Here is a 15,597-nt window from a genome sequence, read left to right on the forward strand (position 1 = left end):
AGCTTTTCACAGCGTTGGACGCTGCTAAAATGCCTCCCCCTCCCTTTTTTTCTCCAGCTCCCATTGGATCGATGGGAGCCGCTGCTGTAAATTGGTCAAAAGATAGTTCCAGAACTATCTTTTTACCCACGGTATATTCGCCACCATCGTATTTCGGTCGTGTATGTTCCATTTTTTACAGTGCGATGTTTTTACATACCGTATATTCACCCATTTGAACTAATGCATTGGAAACCAATGCCTCAGATGGTCACGTATATCGGTCAGCCGTAAAAACGCGCCATATGTGCGCTTGTGTGAATGAAGCCTAAAACGGATACTTTGTTGGTATACCCTTTCACTTTAAGACAGCATTCAGTCTATTTGGGTAGGTATCTATCAGCATTTGTACTCCTGTATGTAAAAGGCTGCAGCACTAAAATATAAAGAGCCCCCTAAAAAGTTCCCCAAAGTATACGGTCATACTCATACGTCATGGGTTTGTTACAAATCATCCATGGAAGTTTTAACCTATGTTAGTAATCCTCAGCTGAAACTCTTATACTAACCAGTAGATCCACACGCAGGACCCATTCCTGCTTACCCGAGCTATTATGGTATGTAGTGTTGCAGCATTGAATCCACAGCAACAATAATCATGCTATGGAGTTTTTAATTTCACATGGCTATTTTCCTTAGCACTTGCATGCAATATAAAATACCCCATTCATTGCTCTGCCAGACGAATGTCAGTATATTTCATTAGGATTTGGGCGTGGAATCTGCATCTAAATCCTGATACAATTCTCCACCTGTGAATGTGGCCCTTGTCTTCCAGCTGTCCCCCACTCCTGAATATATTAATTTCCCCACTCCAGCAATATATGCCCCCGGTGTAAAAAATATGGGGGAATTAAAAGAACAATTAACAGATGAGAGCAAAGTCAAAGACTCTTCAATTTCATAACCTTTAGAGTAAACGAAGTGTGAAAATCAATGTAATTATTTACCCCCTCCCTGTACACAGTAGTATTATAGCTTCTATATAATATCCCTCATGAATGTGGAGTGGGCACTTAATCTAAATACAGGAAACTTGGGAGTTGTTGACAGCCCGAACCTTAACGTCATCATCATCACCTGTCCAGCGTGTCGTGGAGTACATTTCCTGGCAGTAGATGACTGTGTGCTGTTTGTGTTATGTTGACAGCTACATCTGCAACTATGTTTCCACTCCTGGTCTATAATAGCGCTCCTCCAGAAGTTTACTAATAATTTTCAGTAAAGTACATGCGAGCATGTTGTCATGTCAGAAGAATAACTGTATAGTTAGAAGAACATGTTGGGTTATGGTTGGACACCATAGTTGTATTTGGAGATCTGCTGAGCTGCTCCTGATTCTATTCTCTTTCCCATCAGTTTCTGATAAGTTTTCTTATCACTTATAATCCTTTTGTGAGATTGAAGTATCCACTTGTCTGTTTCTGATCTTTCCCACAATTCTGCATCTAGTTTTGTGAAGCTGGCAGGTGTATTTTCCTGTTTCAGCTAAAAAGAATAAGACGCTTGTTGAAAGCAGAATGCTGTCTACTGTTGTCCAGTCTGCCACAATATGATCCAAAGTGGTCTGTTAATGGACCATTAATAGGCTGAAAGTGGTTTCGGAATGCAGCACTCTTACTTTCTTTAGTTCTGTATATGAGTAAGAAATAATTAGCTCTGGCTTAAAGGAACCTTAACCTAGAAATGAATAATAAGAGTTAACAGGTAAAAAAGTTATCCCTCTGATATTTGTCAGTCTGCAGCATTTTCTGCATGCATATGCTTACAATATATTCCTTTAACAGAAGACTCAGACATTTGTCACTGTAGAGGCATACCGTGGCATATGTCATCCATAGTGTCCCTTTGTAAAGAAGTGTATACCAGGCAGTATATACTTTTTTGTGGTGGCCCTCTCCATTGGAAATGGCAGTCAGCTTTGCTTTCCTATACAGTTGAAAAAAAGGTATGCTGATACAAGTCTGACAGAGGCCAAAAGTACATGTTTGCAGTTGTAACTAAGGCCAGTCCCATACAGCGTTTTCGAACTACGTTTTCAAACCCGTTCGACAGCGTTTTTAACGCACCCCATCATTGCAATGGGTGATGAGGTGCATTAGAAAAAATTGCTGAAACGCACTAAAATAGAACAAACAGCATTTGAAAAGTACGTCGTTAGAAACCTTTACACTTGAATGCTTGTCTTAGAAGCCCCATTGAAATCAATGGAAACTCAGTACAGCATTTTAACTAAAATGCTGTGAAGAACGCCTATGTGAGAGTGGCCTAAAACATGAAACCTTAATAAACATTGATTTGAAGAACAAAAAAGTACAGTTTTTGCCTCAGTTGGCTGAATGGAGTCCTCTAAATATGTTTAACGTCAAAAGCTTTTCTCTGCCTACATGTTGAATGTATGACTTGGATGCACATTCCTTATTTATTCACAAAGATGGAAATAATTCATTAAAGCCTTTGTCTCAGAAGGACAACTCTTGGCTGTACTAGCAGTAATTATAGTAATTAAGCGAAGCCGGGAGCTGGTTTCCTCAGTCCATCAACCTTTATTGTAGTATGTAAGTTCTGGCCCCTCCTCTCAGAAGGCACTGGTTATTCTTCTGCATAGTGGAGTTCTGATCTGGTCCATGTCCTCCTAGTGTGGTCTGACAGTCAGCTAAGTTCATGATGTCCTAACTTACTACTTGGTATACATCCACTTCCTAGTACTGTTGTGACTTTTTTACATCTCTCAGTTGTCACCCCCTTTTTCCATCTATGGGCAGACTAGGTAGCCCTTGATCCTACTTTTAGGATCCTGCTTTTAGGCTGTTTTTTCCTGAATTAGTATGAGTTTTCCCTTTCCCTATTTTTTAGTCTCGCCATTAATAGTTTTGCTCTCTGAGTTTTCTAATTAGGTGTATATCTTTCCTTTTGGACAACTATTACATCCGATCCGGACTAGGTGCTTTTGATGCATGGCTTGGACATAACAATAACCATATAAGTTTGGCAAAATCAGAGCCTCAACTCTGCAACATCTGTATATGGGCTGTTTTAGTGCTCAATATGTCTATTTCTTTTGTACACCTCTTGCATTCGGCCACAAATGGACCTTGTTAAAGGATCCTGTGTTTTATGTACTGATTTATAGTTTCCCAAAATCAACATTATCATGTGGCGAGAGGAAGGATCTTTGTATGCTAATCAAAAATACATCAAACCTTAAATTTGATCCTGGTTGTTGTCTCTCCATCCGCCGTATGTTATGCGTCTATGGGAACTAAAATCTTGGGAAGCTATAAAGGCTAGGAAATGGTGATAAACATTACCCTTAAGACTTGTAACGTTATATATAATATCCCAGGCAAACACCTGGATCGCTAGCACTTCATTAGTGGCGGCTGAGCTATGGATCCCAGGATATTGCATCTGTTAACCATATACAAGGGGTAAGATTGACTATTTTTGAAGCATATTACTGTTGCATATACTGCTAATAGATCATGGCTAAATTTAACAGAAAAGGAAAAATGCACAACTTTACTTTAATCAAGTAGAGAGGAAAGAAGAACTTTATGGCCGTCAGAATCCGATCCAGATTTCAACACAGTATAAATGCTGAGTTATGATTTCTGCTATCCAGGGAGATCAAAAATGCGAAAGGTAAATAAGAAACAGTCTGCTTAGAGCTCCGACATGTTTGCCAAAGCACAGCTAGGTACCGAAAACTCATAATATCATTTTATATTTTGCTGGAATATTCCTATCTTACTACTATGACCCAGCAGCAAGGTCCAGTCGGTTTCCTGCCAACGGTTAAGTCTATTTGTTATGAGTTACAGACTGTGCTATCTGGAGGCACATAACACACTTACCTCCACCTTCATACTCATGTGGACACCATGTGTACTCTGCCTTGCGTGATTTGCTGATCAAGAAGCTGTACAATGTGTTCTGGAGGAATAGTGTTGTCTGGGATAGATGGAATGAGGTCAGTGAGGCGCTACTTGTGAGAGGAAGGGTATATGCACACATGCAAATTAAAAGTTGCGCCCGAGATTCTTGGGCTCACCTCGGATCGGACATCACATGGATATCCCATCCATGTGCAGTCTGAAGTGCGGGGCTCTACACATTGACAAGCCTACGTGAATGTGTGTACACTCATTCAAATGGATGGGTGCTATTTCCATCCAATTTTTGGACCAATTAAGGTGCATTCACATGGGCGACTGCTACATTGGTCCGAGAAGCCTGTATCGATATCGCACTCTTCTTACCTGTGATTTTTGCTGGGAGTGCAATGTGTTTTGTAATAAAAACGCGTCACACCTATGCAGGATGCGATTTCCACCCATGAACATACAATGACAGGGCTCACTCATGCAGCCTGTTTATAAAGGAAGATCATTCATATTCACTTTACTGACGAATGCGAATGACTGAATGTTAGGGATTTAAACTAAACCATTAGCGAATGAGCTGGTGATAATTTCTTGCTTGCATGAAATGAAGGATGAACGATAAGTAAATGTGTTATGCTCATTGTTTGGTCATTGGCCATGTTTACACTGAATGATTATTGTTTAAATTCGAAAGATCCAGTCATTTTTCGGCAATAATCATTCCATGTAAAAAGCACCCCTACCCAGGAAGATAAAGTCAAATGGATTCTAGATCGGGGGCTAAAATGTGTTTCGAAGCAGGGTAAAACTCTAGGAAATTTGTTGTCTCCAGGGAGTTTATGCATCCAACGTGACATGGTTGCCAGTAGATGGTTTATCCTCCGTGTGGTGGCTCATGTTGTAGTCTTTGTAAATATGCAGAGAAGACAAAAGTTTTTTCATCCAGTGATGCTTCAAAAACATTTAAGATCAAAGCCTGATGAATTGTGATTCAACTCATGTCATTTAAGCAATTTGTTTGCAAATTCTGCAACTTTACACACATCAGTTTTAGCATTCGCAAGTTAAGGGCTTATTCAGATGTGTGTATATCGGCCGCTGTCCCTTTCTGCAGGGGGAGGAGGTAGGCCTGGAGCAGTGCACTGAGCAGCCGCCCCTCTCCACTGTTTGCAATGGGAGGGGTGGAATGGGGAGGAGCTAAGTCCCACCCCTTCCCATTGCAAATAGTGGAGAGGGGCGGCTGCTCAGTGCACTGCTCCAGGCCTACCTCCTCCCCCTGCAGAAAGGGACAGCATATATCGGCCAGGCGTGAAAACCCAGCTGATATACACACATCTGAATAAGCCCTAAAAAACAGACTCACAGAACGCCTTGTAGGAATTGAAAATCAGTCATAGGTTTCGAATGCAGTAAAACAATTTACTGGAAAACATCATGGTACACTGAAGGGCTTCAGCTTTAAGGCCATTGGAAGCGTTTGCAAACCAACCTGTGGGGAAAACTGGAGGAAATGTGTTTTTAATATGTTTTGAGAGGCATTTTGGATTCTGAATTTGACCATTAGATTTCCCAAAACTAATTAATTAGAAGAGTGACCTGGATAGGTCTATGTATTTTAATTGGAGTTTAGTTTTGTATGGATGTATGCTGTGAACAAGAGCCAGGTCATCGCAAAACACGTGAGCATAAATATTTTTCTGGACTTTATCCTGTATAATTTAAAATATGGGATAAAAAAGAAGTGAATTTTTTTAGTGGAGGTGCTGGATTTCCGTTTTTTTCAATTAGTCGTTTAGTTTGCATTAACTTGCAGTCTAGGAATATTGATATTTTAAGAACTGAAATCAGAATGCACTTTCAACAATTATGAAATATTGGAAGAAATTTTATATATTTAAAAACTATTGGAAGGTCAGAGGTCAGCAGACATAGATTTGATCTTTGGCATAGTTAGATTGAATTTAGGTAATGTCTTTGGCCTTCCTATGGTAGTACAACTTTCTTCTGAACTCCACAAACATACCTAGTAGAGATGAGCGAGCGTACTCGATAAGGCAAACTACTCGAGCGAGTAGTGCCTTATTCGAGTACCTGCCTGCTCGTCTCTAAAGATTCGGCTGCCGGCGGGGGGCGGGGAGCGGCGGGGGAGAGCGGGGAGGAATAGGGGGGAGATCTCTCTCTCACTATCTCCCCCTGCTCCCCGCCGCAACTCACTGCTCACCTGCGCCGTCAGCCGAATCTTTAGAGACGACCGGGCAGGTAGTCGAATAAGGCACTACTCGCTCGAGTAGTTTGCCTTATCGAGTATGCTCGCTCATCTCTAATACCTGGGTTAGATGGCTTACCATAAAACTGACACTTGCATTATTGAGTATTTTGACAGAGTGAAGAGATCAGCATTAACATGTACGTGGCTGCTGATTATGCTAAAACTATACAGAAATGAATTCTTTATTCCAAGGTTTTAGGCTACGTAGTTTTGTGGAGTTCATAAACTCTTATACCTACTCTTTTAGAAGTAACCCTCATACTTGGACCATACTTTTTGCCCTCCGCTGCAGCACACTTTCACATTTTGGCTGGCACAAGATACTGTTACTGATGCAGAGGGCATTCTGGCTCACATTGTTATAGGGTTTAGCTCTCCACAATGAAATCATCAGCCATAGCTGGACCACTCTTGGTAATTAGCATGTCATGTAAAATTATCTTGCTTGTTTTGTGTAGCAGTTTTATATTGAGCAATGTCTAACAATCATTCTTAGATGTGATCCCAGAAAGTTTTATTGGCGAGGTCTAGATGGTCTTCATAAAGGTTCTATTCTTGTGTTTAGCAGATGCATTTGGTATTTCACTGAGAAAGGAATTTTCTTAACCTTTATTTCAAGTTGCATTGTGTACATATGTAGTGAACGTTCTTTGGATGCGTTTGCCAAGTTTTTATATAGTTGGGCTGAGGAGGGGGCAAAGTATTCACTGCTGTTACATATGTTTACATTGCTTTTCAAACACATGCTCCATGCCCTCGTACTGTGCTGAAAATGAGGGACATTTTTTGGGACAGTGTTTTCTTGATGAGGAACTGTAGCATTTGGGTGCCATATGCATGGAGAACAATATCTTAGTTTCAGAATTTTTTTGTGTCTTAATGGCTGAGTTAATTACAATATGGGTCAGTTCACCCCATTCACAGATCTGTGCTTGTCTGCTGATAGATGCCCTTTAACTTTAAAGTGTTTTTTTTTTTTAAATTGACAACTCATCATCAGGATGGGCCATCAGTATCTAATCAGTGGGGATGCATTGCTTGGGGTCCCCACCAATTAGCTGACTGAAGGGGCCGCAGTGCTTGAGTGAGAACGCAGCCCCCTCAGTGTTTACATCTGAGTATGAACCTGTTTGTACTCAGAGCACCATATTATTAATAGCGAACGTTCCGAGTACTGCAGGCTCGCCCCATTGAAGTGAATAGGACACGCCTGTAGTACTCAGCACCGCCACTATGAATAATACTGCATCCTGAGTATGAACGGATTCATTGAAGCGGCTGCAGCTATAACAGCTGACAACAAGTTTGAGTGCCATTGGTGGCTCATAGAAAAATAAAGGAAATACACCGGTGGGCCCAAAAGCACAAATATGGGACTATTGAGCAGTGGCAAAAACATGTCCTGGTCATATGAATCCATATTTCTGTTGCACTATGTTGATAGGAGGGTCAAAATTTTCTGCATACACCATGAATCAATGAACCCTTCCTGGCAGCTGTTCAGAACATGTCAGCACATCCAACTAATTTGCTGCATCTGCAAGAAGCTTTCTGTCTGCTTTGGCCAATATTCCTGCAGAGCAAATTCAACACCTAGTGGAATCTATGCCATGACAAATTGCTGCAGTTCTGAATGCCAAAAGATATCCAATGCACTATTAGATCGGTCTCTAATATAGGGGCCATTCAGGATATACACAAACATGCCCATAGACTTGGTTGAACATATGCCAAAAGGGTGATCTTTTTGAAATGCATTTTGCTAGTAGACATCAGATTCTTGCAGCACCCAAAGTGTAATTGACTCTATGTGTGTGAGCGGTATGTTTTATATTGGTCATCAATGACCAATGTATGCAGTTATATAGGGATACCATTACACACTTCAGGTCATACGTTTATTAGAACTATGTGAAAAAGTCCTGATGAATGTAATTCACAAACATTGTATATATTAATAGATAGGTGGACCTATACTTATACATGTATTCCACATACATTTCTATATCACCTTTGTAGAAAACACTTGTCCCTCCACATATAGCTGTCTGCAGTTCTAATATCATTGCTTGAGAACCAAATTTTAAGGGGCCACTTTGATGATTTTCTTTCATGTATTATGTAGCTAGCCCCCCCCCCCACTCCCCCCCCAACCAAAAACAACCCTGAAGTTTATGTAAGTCAGCCAGTGTCACCTTAGTTATTCATTTTTATCTGAAACTCCCTAGAGTCCTTCTACTCTGGTGGGTCATGTGATCTCATTCTAATTGGCTAAGGATTACTTGTGCTTATGTTTTTTCAAAAATCAGTTTCTCAGTCAGCAAAATTCCTGTGCGATGGATTCGAACACACATGCTCTTTAGAGGGGGACACAGAAACTCCTATTGTTGTTACTGATGATCATTAGAGGGTCCCAACACACAGTTATAGTAGAGCAGATCACAGCTTATCCTGCTGATCGTATACATATGGCTGGTAGCTTAATTAGGGTAATATACAGAGCAGTGATAATCTCACTGCCTCTCAGCAGTCAGAGATGGTACAGACTCTAACTGGTCATGAGATGTTGTGCTGACACACAGAATAGTACAAAAAAGCAGGGACAAATCTCAACATCAAGATGGTGTTTGATAAGCATCAGATTGGAGGTCTCCCCATCTATACTGCAGTTACTTCCATAGTGCAGCCTCCTGAGTGTGAAAGGCAGTCATGTAAGGGGTGCAGTGATGAGTTTTCGCTGGAGTGGCCCTTTAACATAGGCTATATTACTACATTAGAAAATGACATATGCATTGTTATTTTAGCAATATTCATTTAAACCTAAAGCATTTCTTTATTTATAATGACAAACCTGATCTTACCTTTATACGTGGTAGAATTTTATTATTATTATTTATTAACTAAAATTAGTTAATAAATATCCTTCATATTTACAAATGATATTAAATACATTTTTAACCTAAAAATTAAAATATTTTTGTTTGCTAATACATTAAAACCTCTACTAGCATTGACATCTACTAAGGCCGATTTCGAGTAATGCCGGTTTTCTTAGCCAAAACTTTGTCTCTAGTAACATTGGTTGCCTCTAATAACACCGGCGTGTGTCGGCCCACATGACCTTGCTGCTGAACCTATGTGATCTGCTGCTCGGCATCTCCTCCTCCTCCTGCTGCTAATGCAACCCACCCTTCTTCATCATTGGTAATTGGTGATACACTAGTATAGTACAGTACTGTACAATTGCACTCTAATGTAACAGCCCAGAGAACACAGTGATAATGCTGAGGACAGATCATGTCACCTGCAGGCCTATGAAACACCATAGAAGACACAGTGATAACACTGAGGACAGATGATGTACTGTAGTACAGCAGATGTCACCTGCAGTCCTATGTAACAGCACAGAGAACACAGTGATAACGCTGAGGACAGATAATGATATCACCTGCAGTCCTATGTAACAGCACAGAGAACACAGTGATAACACTGAAGACAGATGATGTACTGTGGTACAGCACATATCACCTGCAGTCCTTTGTAACATCACAGAGAACACAGTGATAACACTTAGGACAGATAATCCAGGTCACCTGTAGTCCTATGCAACACCACAGAGAACACAGTGATAACACTGAGGACAGATGATGTACTGTAGTACAGCAGATGTCACCTGCAGTCCTATGTAACAGCACAGAGAACACAGTGATAACGCTGAGGACAGATAATGATATTACCTGCAGTCTTATGTAACAGCACAGAGAACACAGTGATAACACTGCGGACAGATGATGTACTGTGGTACAGCACATATCACCTGCAGTCCTTTGTAACATCACAAAGAACACAGTGATAACGCTTAGGACAGATAATGTAGGTCACCTGTAGTCCTATGTAACACCACAGAGAACACAGTGATAATGCTGAGGACAGATGATGTACTGTGGTACAGCAGATGTCACCTGCAGTCCTATGTAACACCACAGAGAACACAGTGATGACGCTGAGGACAGATGATGTACTGTAATGAAGCAGATGTCACCTGCAGTCCTATGTAACACCACAAAGAACACAGTAATAACGCTGAGGACAGATGGCGTACTGTAGTACAGCAGATGTCACCTGCAGTCCTATGTAACACCACAGAGAACACAGTGATGACGCTGAGGACAGATGATGTACTGTAATGCAGCAGATGTCACCTGCAGTCCTATGTAACACCACAAAGAACACAGTGATAACGCTGAGGACAGATGGCATACTATAGTACAGCAGATGTCACCTGCAGTCCTATGTAACAGCACAGAGAACACAGTGATAACGCTGAGGACAGATAATGTACTGTGATACAGCAGATGTCACCTGCAGTCCTATGTAACACCAGAGAGAACACAGTGATAATGCTGAGGAGAGATGGTGTAGTAGGTGTGACCTGCAGTCCTATGTAACACCACAGATAACACACAGTAATGTGTACAATATCATGTTAAATGTTCATTTATTCTTTACAGTAGTCTTCTATATTAATTTATTATTGTTATTGTTTTTGGTATTAAAGACCATATTTAATCTCCATTAAATGTTGTTGGTGTGTTTTTTGGAATGTCTAGAACGAATTAATTGGATTTACATTGATTCCTATGGAAATAATTGCCTTGAGTAGCACCGGTTTCATGTACAGCCGATTGCTTTCAGACGGATTACCAACGTTATCAGAGGTTTTACTGTATTATTGTTTTACATTGATGTGTCTGAGCAGGGTGAAAAAAGAGTTGTTGAAAAATCAGTGGATTCTGCAACTAGGAGATATTTCAGGTCCTGAAAGCAAAAACAAACTGGCATTGTAAATGCAGAAATCTTTATTCCCTGCCACTTCAGGACTGATAAATAAATTGGTCTGCTCGCCATTAGAGGAAGTGGAGTGACTGATTTGTGCTAGCAGTTTCCTTGACAGCTGAGAAGTGAGAGTGCATTTCTTGTGTGGCCAGAGAACTGCAGCGACCCTCATAAAAAGTGAGTCATTAGCGTCGGGAATAGGAACAAAATTGTTTAAATAATAGCAGCATAACGGTTTCCTTTTGAGCTGTGACTTCCCCGCTTGGAATGCGATGCTGAATACTTTCTGCGATTGAAGTCAAAGTGCCTTTCTGAATAATTTTTTATTATCTTCTCTCCCCGTTATCCCTCCCTCTTCCCTATGTCTTGTAGATTTACACTGACTGGGCAAATCACTACCTAGCAAAGTCTGGTCACAAGAGGCTGATAAAGGATTTACAACAAGACGTAGCTGATGGTGTCCTGCTGGCGGAGATCATTCAGATCATTGGTAAGTCTGGAGTCCCAGCTGTGCTACAGAAGAGGGATAGACTCGGGGATGGGTTTGGACTTGAGAAGGTTAAGTTCAACGTGTATCAGTGCCTGCGCTGTACTGACTAGTCTAGATATCTCTGCAGTGCTCAGACTTTGGTGAGTCCTTGGAAAGTTCATTTGTATATAAAAGCTGGGAAGTATCAGCCCAACCGTTATTTTACAACGGCTTATAGTGTATCCTCCACATGCCGCAATGTCAGGGTTGAAGACTTGATCAAACCATATGTCTCGCATGTGTGCATCCTGTTTGCTGGAGGGGATCATTCCTTCTAAGATGCCTTGAAACTCTATCCCTGACCATGCAGAGACAATTGGGGAGGATTTCATGTCAGCCGTCACTTGGCAGGGCAAGGAAATTAGCAGTAGATTATATTCACACTTCCACTTCTGTAGGATTGTACGTGCTTATGGAGTGTCTGATAGTACAGGGTGTAAGAAGCTAGTAGACTGCTGGTGAGGAAATAAGTAGTTTAACACATACAGTAACTTTATTCTGATCCACTGACATGTTTCTCTTTTTGGTGTTTAGCAAATGAAAAAGTGGAAGACATCAATGGCTGTCCAAAGAGCCAGACCCAGATGGTAAGTCCAGTCCTTACAGGACCCTATGTATTTGTATATTGGATGCCAGTGTGTTATAGTATTCTGTATTCATCGAAATGAAGTCTCCCTAATAGAAAGCTATATGTATTACAATGAATGACCTATAAAAAGTGCACTGCTGTCGAAAAAGTGGATTTCTCTGTGGCAGTTGTGTAGAGTCTTTATTTTAGTCACGGGGGCAAATTTGTAATTGCCATTCTGGTATACCTAGAGTTTAGTAAATGTTAGCTCGACATTAAGATCGGTGTTAAATGGGTGTAAGCGCATGTACGCCGTGTATTTGTGCGATGGGTGTTGGGTTTTTGCGTGCGTCTTTGCATGTTTCACTATATTTTTTGCACTGCATGTCGTGTGTATTCGCACACGCACAAAAACATGCAAGCACGCTCCCATTCATTTCAATGAAGTTAAATTGGTTTAATATTTGTGATGCTCTTGCGCAATACACACGGAAATAGATGCAGCATATTTTTTGCGCAAACTAAATGCACGCACAAAATACGCTCGTGAATAAATCATTGAAATCTATGGCTTCTATTTACTGTGAATTGCACGCACAGATTTTGTGTGTGCAAATGCATTTGTGTGAATAAGCCCTAAGTAAAGTGAAGTAAAGTTTTCCTCTATTCGCAGGTTAGTGAATAACTTTATGATGGGTGGGGATCTGGCTGCTGGGACCCCAACCAATCCCAATGGTCTCTGCATGAATGAAGTGGAGGATATACATGCACATTGCTGCTCCATATATTTCGATGACTGTGCCAGAGATTGCCAAGTTCTTGTTCTCGGCACTTACCGGCTCGTTCATTAAAAGGAATGGCATAGCTCATGTGCGTCCTCCACCCTAATCATTCAGGGACTGTTGGTAAAACCATTCATGGGATTAGTAGGAATCCCAGTGGTCGGAAACCCAGTGATCATAAGGACAATGGTGTTCTATCTAGTACAACCCCTGTAATGTGTTTAGTAAACAATTGCAGCAAACTTTAATGTGACACTTTCAATGGCTTTTGTTATGTCAAATGTCAACTTATTGTTTTCTGCAATTGTGCATTTATCTTGTTAAAGCCATATTTACATGGGCGAGTGCGATATTAATCTAATAAACGCAGACGGACATCACAGTCTTAGGGCTTGTTTACACAAGTGTATATCGGATGGGGTTTTCACGTCTGGCCGATCTACGCTCCCATCTGAGCAGTACTTCTCACCGACTCTCTGCCTCTTTCCTCAACTTGGGTGTTTGTAATGGGAGGGGGTGGGATGGGGGCGGAGCTAAGCTCTCCTCTTTCCACCCACTGCCATTGCTGGCTATGGACAAGGGGCGGGAGCTTAGCTCTGCCCACTCCTATTGCAAACCGCTCGGAGGGGAGGAGAGAGCCGGTGAGGAGGAGGGAAGTGCTTAGATGGAAGCGTATATTGGCCGGCCATGAAAACCCGACCGATATACGCTTGTGTAAATAAGCCCTTAAACCTGCGATTATTTTTTTTTCCCCTCGCATCACATATCTGTACATGCAATTCTCATGCGCACGAAAATCGGCTATTTCAATAGTAAGAAAAGAATATTGCATCACACTTGCATGAAACTTGCATTTATATGCGAGTGCTCTGGGAAACTTTCTTGCCTCCCAAAGACAGTAATGGATGACTCTGCAATTGAATTGCCCCCAAAATAGGAGATGTTGTGATTTTTCTATCTTGGACTCATGTAAATTAACAGATTGAAATTACTTGTAATTTTTAAGTGTGACCTCCGTCCATATCCCACGGATGGAGCTTGCGCTTGAAACCTGACTCTGTAGATGTGGCTTAAATGTCAAGTTAAAGTTTGCTACATCTGTACTCATGCTCAATGCTATATTTATGGGGATTACCACCACTCATTTACACAACTCTAACTTTTTCTCAGTTGATAGAGAAAACGGTTCAGGGCTCTCATGTCTAATTATGGGGAAATAACTTTCTAGAACTTTTTCCACCATTTAAAAAACTCACAGTGAACTATGGCAGGTACAACTGTTGGTTTATTATGGAACCTCTGAATAGATGTATAGTTGTCACAAATGTGGTTGTGGCAGTTTAGTCTGTGTTAGTGATTCCAAGTGTTTGACATCACCCCTGCCATCTTGTATATACACATTACACATATATACAGCCTTGGTAATCAGATGCAGCCAACCAGGCATTGACTTTTTTTCTGTTCACACTTGGCCATTTAGAACTAGGCGCTGTGATTATTTGCTTTCATACACTTTGCCTGTGCAGTACATTGATCCATAATCCATGGGTATATGTTTATTATTCATTAGGATGCCAACAAATGGCGTGGCGCTTATAATGTACCCCTTCAGATCAGCCTCTGTGCTTACTGCACTGTAGCTCTTGCACCACACACAAACACATCAGTTCCAGGTAAACCAGATTATCAGGCTTTATATTTTGGAAAGTGAATTTAAAGGTTGTCCCTATTTTCTCTGAGCTTGTAATATGCATTCCATCAAAATACAGTCCCTGTGCCCAAGATCAATGGCTGGAAGATGATACTATATATAAATCTCTTTGTATGCATTCTTTTACATTGCTGTAAGTATATGAGGCATAGCTTAAAGGGCCATTCCAGTGAAAACACATTTTTCCATCCCTGCACCCCTCACCCGATAGCCTGTGACACTCCCGAGGTCTCCTGTCTATATTGCAGTCACTTCCCTGCAGTGCAGCCCCATGTCTGATATTTATCAAGCACCTTCTTAATGGAGGGATTTCTTCCAACTCACTTTCTCCATCCCCTGCTAACACTCCCATGATGCATCAGCACATTATCACATGACCAGCTAGAGCCGATACCATCTCTACCTGCTGGGAGGACACTGTCATTGCCTTCTGTATTCTATAATAGCCTAAATAAAGTACATACCATAATTATACAGTCAGGAGACTGAGCTGTGATCTCCTTCATTATAACTTGTACCAGGAGCCTCTAATCGGCAGTAGTAACTGTGATAGGCATTTCTGCCCCCCTTCCTCATAAAGAGCTTGTGCGGTACAGTTCCTCTAATATCATCATACAGGAATTGAGTTGACTGAAAAGCTGATTCCTGAACAATAAAAAGAGGCAAATAAATCCCTGGTGTTCATAGTGAGATTACATGACCTACCTGAAGATAAGCAGTCTAGGAAGTTTCAGATAAAAAGGAATAACTAAACAAGGTAATACTAACCGACTTATGTATACTGAGGAACTAGTTACATAATGAATGCAAAAGAAAGTGTCACATCCACTTCAAGCGTGGAATAACTGTAAACCAAAGCGAACTGCAAATGGGACTTGTGAGCAGACATCCAAGAACAACTGTCAAACGCCAAAACACTTACCTAAAATATCAACACACATAAGCAGATGAAATTGCTAAAGTACGTATGAGGTAT

General features: G+C 41.0%; 1 protein-coding gene across 11 annotated transcripts in view; it reads left to right on the plus strand.

The window, feature by feature from the left end:
- NAV3 (neuron navigator 3) overlaps positions 1-15,597 on the plus strand; it is a 286,112-nt gene that overhangs the window by 71,643 nt on the left and 198,872 nt on the right. For 10 of the 11 annotated variants that reach the window (XM_066591685.1, XM_066591684.1, XM_066591688.1 and 7 more), the window contains exons 2-3: positions 11,404-11,521; positions 12,095-12,147. In XM_066591685.1, the coding sequence (XP_066447782.1) occupies positions 11,404-11,521; positions 12,095-12,147 (171 nt within the window). Of the gene's footprint in view, positions 1-11,403; positions 11,522-11,959; positions 12,019-12,094; positions 12,148-15,597 lie in introns of those variants that run through there. The other variant, XM_066591694.1, reaches the window with a different exon arrangement.

Source organism: Eleutherodactylus coqui, chromosome 2 (assembly GCF_035609145.1).
Source record: "Eleutherodactylus coqui strain aEleCoq1 chromosome 2, aEleCoq1.hap1, whole genome shotgun sequence".
In the NCBI taxonomy this organism is placed as follows: domain Eukaryota; kingdom Metazoa; phylum Chordata; class Amphibia; order Anura; family Eleutherodactylidae; genus Eleutherodactylus; species Eleutherodactylus coqui.